At 44.6% G+C, this 10,336-nt stretch overlaps 2 protein-coding genes across 2 annotated transcripts; both read right to left on the reverse strand.

The window, feature by feature from the left end:
• Positions 1-511: 511 nt before the first annotated feature.
• Positions 512-4,791, reverse strand: LOC111219695 (toll-like receptor 13). The gene is made up of 6 exons (XM_022742413.1): positions 3,970-4,791; positions 3,307-3,869; positions 3,084-3,231; positions 2,589-2,959; positions 1,375-1,468; positions 512-1,264 (listed from the first exon to the last, which is right to left on the reverse strand). The coding sequence occupies exons 1-6, from the start codon at positions 4,789-4,791 to the stop codon at positions 512-514; spliced, it is 2,751 nt and encodes a 916-aa protein (XP_022598134.1).
• Positions 4,792-7,569: 2,778 nt separating this feature from the next.
• prr35 (proline rich 35) lies at positions 7,570-9,985 on the reverse strand. The gene is made up of 2 exons (XM_022742346.1): positions 8,577-9,985; positions 7,570-8,389 (listed from the first exon to the last, which is right to left on the reverse strand). Exons 1-2 carry the CDS (start codon positions 9,983-9,985, stop codon positions 7,570-7,572), a joined length of 2,229 nt encoding a protein of 742 aa, XP_022598067.1.
• Positions 9,986-10,336: the final 351 nt, after the last annotated feature.

The raw sequence follows: 10,336 nt of genomic DNA on the forward strand, positions 1-10,336 counted from the left end.
CTTTCTCGGTATGAAAAAACGACACGCTACACTTCACAGGCTACAGAGTGATAATTACAGCACTTTGTTATTATTATAAGCCATGGAGAGGTACTCTGAAAAGAACTACTGTGGCTTTGACTTTTTATCTGGCAGCAGTGATGAAGTGTTAAAGCCGAATACAACATAATACATAGCAACGGTTAACCCAGTTTCTTTTGTAACACGTGTCAGACAGCAACACATTCTTTAGTCTAAGTAAGTCTCAGTCTAATACAATAAATGTTTTATTACATCTGTTTTATTACATCTGGTCTAATTTATTTTTATTGACATCACTATGTTATTATACTGAGTAATTCCACTACTACAGTTTACTGCTACCTTAATTGCAGTTGGCTGTTGTTGAGTATTTTCTTTGTTTTTACATTACTCTTTATTTAACAGCCTGAAAATTTAAAGGTTTCTGATGCAATGCACACTCATCAGGTTGTGAAAAGGTAACTACGGCCATGTTAAAATAGCATTTTTTCTAGCCAATCAGCCGAGCCAACTCAGCCTCTCCTCCTCTTCCTCCCTCCTCCTCCTCCTCCTCCTCGTCTTTCAAAGCATCTCTCAGTCTGACCCAGAAAGCGTCCTGCTCCTCTGGTTTCTCAGGCCACAGCAGGTAGGTCTTCTTGCGGACAATCTTGCGCAGGCGCGTGTAGGGAGACAGACAGTGTTGAGGTATCTCCTCCAGGAAGACCAGCAGCAGGACGTCACTGCCATCACACAGAAGCCTCAGACTGGCCAGCTGAAACTCCACGGAGCACCACTCACTGCGCAGGAAGTGACGTGTCACCACACAGATGGTGTGGCGAGCGCTGTAGATGGCTGCCTCGATGTTCTCCAGGACAGCTGTGCCGGGGCGGAAGTCTCTGTGGTGGAGGCACAGTCTGAGCCTCTGTGCACCAGCAGCTGGCCTCTCTAGACTGGGCACCAGCTGTCCCATCACCCAGGCCTCGTCCTTAGAGCTGTAGGAAACAAAGGCGTCGTACTGGAATTTGGTCCCTGCTGCCCCTCTACGTCCGCGTAGTTTTGCCTTGAGGATGAGCAGCAGGTAGCGTATGGCAGGACCCTGTGTGTGCCAGGCCAGACACAAACATACAAACAACACATCCATCACAGAGCAGGTGATGAAGAGAGTTAAGGAAACCTCCTCATAGGAGCAAGCCTTATCATTAAACTGCCACAGGTAGGCAGCTCTCCGGTCGTTGTCACACTGGAGGTTGTACAGGTAGGGCACCTGGAGGGAATTTAACAGGAAAAAACAAGGAAATTGTTTCATTTGAACAGTCAAAGAAAGTTACAGCCATGTACTTTTATTTGATTGATAACATATATTAATTTCTGCACCTGTGTATGAGCATTATGGATCGCCCAGCTCTTGAACCAGGCGTTCTCACAGGTGCAGGTGAGGGGGTTTTCTGTAATGTCCAATGTACGCAATCTGGACACACACAAACATACACCAAGGCTGACAGTTTGATTCAATTCAAATTCATACAAAAATACCTGTGTACTAGTACAGGTAAAGTTGACACAGAGGCAGTACCTCATTCATTTGTTGCTCATTCATAGTGTGTCTATTTGACAGGGATCATCCGTCTGGTTTTGTGATGCAGTTATTAGACTGTCACTTTATCTGGTGAGGGTGAGGAGGATGTGAAATCAGAATGTGGTAGAAGGCACATGTGTGACTGACCTTTTCTCACCTTAGGAAAATACAGGTTCTCGTGTATCATATAATGAATGCAGTACAAAGTATGACTGGCTTTTTTTTTTTTGCCAGAGTAGATATTTATGTTGTACTTAGGAAGGTGCCTGTATTTTATACATTTGAATCAGTGACTGAGGTCCTGAAACACGTCAAAGAACATGTGAACACAGTATAGAGAAGTGTCATATTCACAACTTTTGTCTATAGGGAAGGAAATGAAGTTCAGTGCTTGTTGAATAGGTGTTACTTTAAAAAAAAAAACAGAAATTGCAGGGTAGATTTAGACCCAGTTCTTCACCTAAGTATTAAAGGGAACGTTACTGTTTTTCTGCCTCGGCTTTGTTAAAAAGTTGTTTCCACATTCTCTGTGATCATGTCTCGGACAATTTCACTGATGGTTTTAAATTACCTGCTCTTTACATTCTGACAGGGTGATCGCTTAGGTCTTCTGATAAATTTAGTGCTGAAAAGGGGGAAACTCACCACATAGTGAAATGAAATACAGAATGTTGATTGACATTATTTTACTGAAATTTGTTTTTAGCTGAAATCGAAGTTGAACATGAATATACATGTGATCATCTTGTAAGATTCATCATGGTGTCTGGACTACTGTATATTTAGGCTCACTCAGGAAGTGCAGTGATGGGTCATGTTTCTTCAGACTAAAGCAGGTGGTGATGCACCGTCATGAATGATGTAAAGCAACTGGGTTTGAGTTGGAAACCCGTGAACTTATCATAACAAATACACCTCTTCACTTTTTTGCCAAGAGGTAGATGAGAAGCTTGATACCGCTGTCGTGACTATAAGGTAAATACGAAGCTGCTGCCAGCGGTGGCTCCTCTACCTTGGCAGAGCATCCAGCGTCATTTTGTCCACAGTGTGGAGGTGGTTTGACTGGACTTTGAGAACTTCCAGTGCATTATCTGGAGGCAACAGGTTAGCAGGCAGAGTGTCGAGGTCGGCCCTGTAAAGAGTCAGCTTCTTCAGCCTTTTCAGAGGGGAGAACACTGCACTCAGGTTGGTCGTTTTCATAATCACTCCAGCTATATACAGTTGCTTCAAATTCACCAGAGGACTGAAAGCATCAGGGTGGATGTTGAGCAAGATGCTGTGCCCAATCCCAACACAGATAAGTTGACGTTGACCTTGGAAGAAATGCGGCCCAATATCCCCAATGCCCCGACCTCCAGGCCCCTGGTAGTTCATCTCCAGATACTCCAAAATGGACATGGAAGACAGACAGATACAGAAACAGAAAGGAAGATTTATTCACACAGTGCATTCCTCTTCCTCTACTGAGCAGGAAGAGCATATTCCTGCCTCAAAGAAACGCATTTACCTGCAGAGAAGTAAGGTTGATGAAAGGAGATTCGTAAGATCTAAAATGGAGGCGGTTGTTGTACAGAACAAATGTCCTCAAATTTACAAGTCCAGACAGAATAGATGGTGTGAGTCTCTTGATGTGGTTTCCACTTAAGTCCAGGTATCTAATGGATAAAAGGATGTGTTAGATAAATGGGCAGAGAGAAAAGATGAATACACAAGCAGAGAATCATGAATACCTCAGACTTGTCAGGTCTTGGAAGGAACCCTCTTCGATGAAATCAATGATGTTCAAACTGAGGTTGAGCTTGGTTAGCTTCCGCAGCTTACTGAAAGGCTTCTTCGTGATGTATTTCAGCAGGTTGAACTGCAAGTAGAGCTGCTCAAGTTGGGTGAGAGCACTGAACACCTTTGGTGCCAAATCAAGGACTTCATTCTTTATGAGAGAGAGACGAGTCAGCTTCTTCAGAGGGACAAACCAGTTTGGGTCGATGTCACGTATTTTGCTCCTGTCAAAACTCAAAGAGGTGAGATCGGTCAGGCCTTTGAATGCATCCTGCTGAACAACGATCTTATTTTGATTCAGCTGCAGCGTTTTCAGTCCTTGGAAACCGTCAAATGTCGTGTAAGATATCTGCTTCAACCCACAGTTAATGAGATAAAGGCCGCTCGTGTTCCCTTTACCCAGTGACAAATGGGCAACATTACCAAAGTTTGCATCCATAATAATGACGACTGCTGGGGCGGAACAGTTCAGCAGGCTGGAGTTATGTTGTGGTAACCTGGATCCTTTCAGGTCAACCTGTATCAAGTTGAAATTGACATATTTCTTTAAAGGACATCAACGAAAACATTGATTTTGCATATGCAGAGAGATTCTGCTTTACAAGGAGTACACATACCTCTATTCTATTAAGCTGGTCCATTCCTTCTATCACTCTACAGACAGTCAGAGGAGATTTGTCCAAAAACAGAGAAAATGCCACCCAAGAGAGATTCCTCTTTGTGTCCATAGAGAGTCCCACCAGCGCTTCCACTTTCACTCTCTGAAGAAGCAGAAACTTCAGCCTTGGGTTGGAGGCAAAAACATCTGCCTGCAGCTCCAGCTTTGAGTTATTGGACAGCCTGATGTACTCAAGGGCAGGGAAGCAGCTCACATTTACCCTCTGGATGTAGTTTGCAAAAAGATGGAGACGCTTAAGAGTGGAGGAGCCTCCAGACTCTACACAGCTGAAAGTCTTGAGCATGTTGAGAGACAGGTCGACTTCGTGAATCGCTGAAAGGTAATTAAAGATACCTGGTGAAATTGTTGCAAGTCTGTTGAAGGGCAGAAGAAGAGTTCGAAGCCTGGTGAGTCCCTCAAAGACACTGGAGTGGATGCTGGAGATGTTATTGCTGGTAAGGTTGAGGAGATCCAGGACAACCAGGCCTCTGAATTCTCCTCCTTTTAGAGAGTCCAGCTGGTTCTGGCTCAGGTCCAAGTTTTTGAGCCCAAGCACCTGGCTGAATGATCCAGGTGGGATGACTCTGATCTTGTTCTTGGACAGGTTGATTGTTGTTACGTTATCAGGGATCATGCTAATGACATCAGACAAGTTGGCGATGTTCTGGTTGAAGCACCACATGATATTGGTCGCGGGGTAGTTCTGAGAGCAGCCTCGAAAGCCAAAACCGCAGCAGGCCGAGGTGTTGAGCAGAAGCAGGAACAGGACGATTTGCACCATCATCACTTGGCAACTCCTTGGTCACGGACTGCACAGAGGTCAAACCAAAGAAATCTAAAAGTGGATTCAGATTGAAAAGTCAGTGGGTAAGTTAAAAAAGAATCTCACAAAGCAGCTCTGTTGAAATGTTCTTATTAAGAAAATGGAATGATTCTTTTTTTTTGGGGGGGGGGGGGGGCCTCTTGCAGGCAACAGAAACAAGGTGTGAAAGGAAAAAACCCAGCTTTATTACCATAACATCACTCAGTGGAAAACACAGATCATTTGCAATTGTGTTTTGTTGACTAATAAATCGCTTCTATTTTGTGTAAAACTGCAATGAGATCATCAACACAATCAACTGGAACTTGCCATAAAACTTCATAAGCTGCAGAGAGCGGCGATAATGCTCTCTTAGGTTCATCACCAAGAGCGACCTCTTTCACACTGTCACATAGTTTTCATGTTGTCATTTGATACATTACTATTATAAAAAATATTGATTATAGTTGCTTTAATGTTTAAGGTTTTCTCCGCTGTGTAACATAAATATCCCCTTTGAAAGCAGCCACATCTAGATACAAGTACATATGACCAAAAGTGGAAGTGATCAATTGCAGTCTTGAATTGTTTGTTGAGACATTACTGCAATGAAAAATTTAACTTTTTTTAAATTTCAAACTTTGTTTAATTAAACTATATTACAATTTTAAATAACATTCATTCTATGGAAATAAACGCTGCATCAGTCCTAACATGGTTATATGACAAGGAGGATTTACTGTGAATGGTCAGTCAAACAACAAGAGAAATCATTGTTTTTATCCAATAAAAATCCTTTACCTCTCCGCTCTTCCTAATTGCTTGGGAAAAATCAACTTTCAGAATATTAGATTAATGTTACAACTTTTGCAGAGCTAATTTGAAAAGACGTTTTCTTTGACATTAAATGTATCTAAATTTGAGTATTATGACAGCATCATTAAGCATATTCCAACCATAACAATTCAAGTAAAATATTAAAACTTACCCTTTTATTATCGTCTTATGCTGCTTTAAGTTGCAGAACTCCACTTCCTTTTTTAAAAGACTGCAGTTCTCTAAAGGTTCATGGTTGTCTAAATAAATCAGTCTCCTTTTGAGGAAGGATGTTGTTTAGTCTCACTGTATTCAACCTTCTGAAGGCAGTTCTTGTACTGTTCCAGTACTGACAGTAGCGTGCATGAGCAAAACTCACATGGCTCTAAATCTTTTGTCCACATGAGGGAGCCATCAGCAACGTTACAGTCCAGAGCAATATTATCCAGAGAGAGCAGAAAACCTGAAACCAGCCAGGGGCAATTTGCTGGTTTGCTAACATTATGATATTAACATATTACTTTTTCAGGGGAATCACCAACAAACTGGTTTCTTAAAACTTTAGATTAAAAGTGTCTAAAATCTTGCTCTTCAAAGCATCGCAGGATCTGCATGCAGTTCATTTTTAAAGCTCTGCTTTAGACACAAATCTAGGAACAAAATATCGAAATATTTCTACTGGTCTTTCTTTTTATTTTTTAATTTGTTGTGGTGGACATATCGAATGTTTCTGCCTGACGCTTAACTTCAAATATATACATACTGTATGTATACAGTGTGTGTGTGTGTGTGTGTGTGTGTGTGTGTGTATGTAATAACTCAATTAAGATATTCAGCAAATATCAAATATAAATTGAAAAAAAAGCATCAGACAGGCATTTTGACCTCTTCAGACTGAACGTCCACTGGTGGCTCCTCTGGTCGTGGCAGCTGACCTTTGCCGCTCCGTCTTGAGTGTGAAGGTGGTGAAGGGGCCAGAGGAGGCGGAGCAGCCCAGCGCTGGGTGCTCATCCCTGGGGGCAGACAGGTAGTCCTCCTTTTAACCAACGTGGAGCTCGGCCCCAGGGGCTCTGACCTTTGCAGGGGGGCTCCTGGATTCAGGAGCAGAGGCACAGGTAACCCCACTGATGGTGATTTAGCTCAAGGAGCTACTTCACCTTTAGCGCCGCCACCCGACTATGTCAGGGCAGATAGAGAAGTGAGGTGGAGCTGCCACTATGGATCTGTTTGTCTCTTATTTAGACTAAATGATCGTGATGACAGCACTTAGCCTCACACTCCCCCCAAAAGGGACTGTATTGAAACAACATTACAGTTTTTTTTCTTTTATACAATTTAATGAAAATCTATTATTATTTCATCACTTCTTGTGTTTCTTGTCCCTCATTTTGTTCCCATTTTCCCTTTTATTGTTACACTTTCATAAAAAGAATGAAACTATGTTTTTTACTCAGTTTATTCAAAGAAATACAGTGTGTATAATACATTTTATTTCATCAAGTTAAATGATGCAGCCCAACAATACATCATCCATATAAAACCATTTACCCTTTAAAATGTTTTACTTACATTTATTGTAATTACAATATTTACAAATCCATTCAAAGGATTGTCTCTCAGCATGATTTTAATGGACTTCATTGTTTCAATTATCCTGATGGAAAATATTAAGTGCTGATGTTACATTTTTAAATCATTTTAATAAGAATCTTATAGTAACAATCAATGTTCTTAGTGCATTAGAAATCCTTCTCTTTCAAATTATCATTCATTTTTCTCATAAGGTGCAAAATATGTGAGGTTTCTGTGAAGGTAAACTGAGAATAAGCGTGACGGTCCTCTTCCAGCCAGTGAAAATCAAAGCCATGCCAGCGACTACAAAGACAACTGCATATGTGGACAGTACAGAATCAGTTATATTACAGTCAGAGGAGCAGAGGTTTAGTTGTCAGTAGCCGTCAAAGGGCTTGGCGGACACTGAGCTTCTAGTCGCTGTATGGACGGGGGTCTCTTTGAGGTTTTGGCGGAGGCAGGGATGTCGGTGAACACCACTGATCGGCCGTCGGGGCAGAGCAGGACGCTGGAGTCTGCCTCACACTTAGTGGTTCTGCTCGGCCACAGGGCCTCAGCCGGGCTGGGCCTGATGCTGAGACCGCCGGGAGACAGAACCTCTGTGTTTACCACTGATGCCTGACTCATCTTGATCAACATGTCCAACGACTGCTTACGACTCTCCAACGAAGCCCTCATCGCCTTCCTCTCACTCTCATCCTCCTCCTCCTCCTTTTTCTCCTCCAGCTCCTCGTCCTCCTCCTCTGACTCTGTACCGTTGTCCTTAAGACTGCTGTCCTCTCTCATGCCCTGGTCACCAGCCAAATCTGTCGAGTCCCTCTTCACTGACAGGTCCAGAGGCCCGTCGCTCTGGCGAGCTGTCCGCTCCAGCGCCTGGTGGATGTGGGAGAGCTCGCTGCGGATTTTGCTCAGGTGTTCCCAGAGGTGGCGCTGGGCAGGAAGGTCCTCCTTCTCCAGGTGGGAGATTTTGCGCTCAGCCTCTTGGTACTCCTGCAAGGCCTTGGAGAGGTCACTCAGGAGAGCAGCCACCGACTCTGATGCTCCCTCTCCCATTGTCCGAGCAGCAGTCGAGTCTTGGCTGTTGGGCCCGCCACATGTTGAAAGGGAGGATGTTTCACTGTTGGGACTGGTGAGAGGATCGTTGTACCACAGTTCAGTGGGCCGGGGCTGAAGCTGAGCGTCCTGTAAACTGTGGATAGGATAAAATTTAGAAACTTTGTAAATGGAAACCTTTAATGTTTAATGTCTCCTAACCTGTCGAATCTACACTGCAGATATTATGACAAAAGTGGTGATGGTACTCCTCCTACTATTCTTTTTACAAGTCACAATAATTATTCTAAAATAAGAAAAGTCAAATGAAAGAAAATCTTTACCTGTTCTGGAAGAGAAGTTTGTCCGCTGCCATGTTAAGAGTCGATGCAGTCTGAATATTCTTCAGCAGGTCCAAAGTGAAGCCCATGGCTGGCTTCTTCTCCACAGGTGCCTCATGGTTCCCCAGTGGAGCCCCCGTCCTCTTTAGCCCCCAGCTTGCTTTGCCTTCCTTCGCTGTGGCTGGCGCTTTATCCCCCAACCTGTAGCCCTGATCGGGGGAGTCTCTCTGAGGTGACACCCAGCCAGCAGGGGAGACAGCGGTGGTCCCTGGCCGCAAAGCCGGCACTTTCCACAGGTTGACTTTAGGCTGGAAGCCAGACAGGGGATTTGCCTCTAGACTGTTTGTGGACGTCTTGAGTCCTTTGCTGCTATCACTCTGAGTGGAGGCCGCTCCGAACGTGTGCTCACACAGGAACGGGTAGTAGAGACGAGGGGGGATGAGAGCTCTGTCTGTGTGCGTTCCGGAGGCTGGGTGCATCAGCTGAGCGGCCGACGCCAGGAAGGGTAGCTGGGCGAGCTGTGCGTGGGCCTGGGCGGTGACACCGGTGGCAGCAGTGGGAATAGCTGAGTTCATGTAGGAGAAGAGGCTGGGGCTGATGGGATAGCCCACCCCGAGCACTGACAGATTTAGTCCGGTGGGATCCTGGTAGTCCACCAGGTTTGGTGGGGGAGGGTAACAGGGAATTGAGCTACTCACTCTGGGCTGAGCTCCTTCTGACTTGGCCTTAGTTTGGCTGGATGTTAACAGCCGCCACTGCTCCGTCAGCAGCCCGGGCGCTGTGAGACAGGTCTTGGAGAGCTTATAGTGTTTGAGCTGGGCCTCTACTTCTACTGAGCGTGCTCGTAGAAGCTGGTCTTCTAGTGAGAGCATGTCAGCCATCAGAAGCTCTGACTCTGGCGGTTTGGTTTTCTTGGCAGCGCACTCTGTGGCGTCTCCTCTGCTGCTGCTATTGCCGGAGCTCTCTTTCGTCAGCCCGGCGATCTCTGCTCCCTCCCCCCGTCCTCCCTCCTCTTCTTCCTCTGGTCCCTGGCTTTCCCTGTCCTCTCCTTCCTCCTCCGTGCTCCTCCGCTGCCTCTGTCGCTCCTCAGCCCGTGTCATCTGCTCTAGCTCATCCTTTCCAGGAGCACGGAGACCGTGTGCCTGCTGAAAGGGTCGTAGCTGGTCTGGGTGCAAGATGTTGCCCTTTTTATAGGGCCAGTCTGATTCTATGAGCAGAGAGAGGGAGTTCTTACACAGGCTGTACTTCATATGGTTGTACAGGTGAGACTTCTCCATGCAAGTGAAAGGACACTGGAAGCATTTGTAGTTGTAGGGTTTGCCCCATGGACGGGGAATATAGTGAGGCTTCTTCGGCTTGCGCTCCTTGTGTTTGCTGGCAGACGTCACTTTGCAGGCGTCGTCCTTAGACATGACTGAGTCTTAATATTTATAAAGGTTTTGTGATTGTATTCAAATTTTGATCATTCAAAATAGATGCTTAGACTTTCTATCTTTTGTGCCAAGGTACATTTCATTCAGTGCAGGTTTTTCCTCAGTTTTGTAGGTGGATGGGGATGAAAAAGAGCATTTTCTTGACGAATCTGTGAAACAAACAGAACAATTTTGTATGAATAAAACTGCAGAACAGATCAACAGATCAAAAACAGATTAGGTAACATTATCCTTCGCCTACACATCTCACATATTCCTCACTTATTTGTTCTTTGTGACTGAGAAAAGGAGACAGCTTGCAGAAATGAAGCTCTGTGTGGATCCAAATAT

The sequence above is a fragment of the Seriola dumerili genome, unplaced genomic scaffold, assembly GCF_002260705.1.
Source record: "Seriola dumerili isolate Sdu_G_001 unplaced genomic scaffold, Sdu_1.0 BDQW01000068.1, whole genome shotgun sequence".
Lineage (NCBI taxonomy): Eukaryota > Metazoa > Chordata > Actinopteri > Carangiformes > Carangidae > Seriola > Seriola dumerili.

Bases quoted from the DNA above. Each gene is read 5' to 3' on its own strand.
- LOC111219695 (XM_022742413.1), bottom strand. From the start codon at position 4,791: ATGGTGCAAATCGTCCTGTTCCTGCTTCTGCTCAACACCTCGGCCTGC. The intron at 3,232-3,306 runs GTATTCATGATT...TTTATCCATTAG, and splicing joins CAAGACCTGACAAGTCTGAG to ATACCTGGACTTAAGTGGAA. The intron at 2,960-3,083 runs GTAAATGCGTTT...TCCATTTTGGAG, and splicing joins TCAACCTTACTTCTCTGCAG to TATCTGGAGATGAACTACCA.
- prr35 (XM_022742346.1), bottom strand. From the start codon at position 9,985: ATGTCTAAGGACGACGCCTGCAAAGTGACGTCTGCCAGCAAACACAAG. The intron at 8,390-8,576 runs GTAAAGATTTTC...TCCTATCCACAG, and splicing joins AAACTTCTCTTCCAGAACAG to TTTACAGGACGCTCAGCTTC.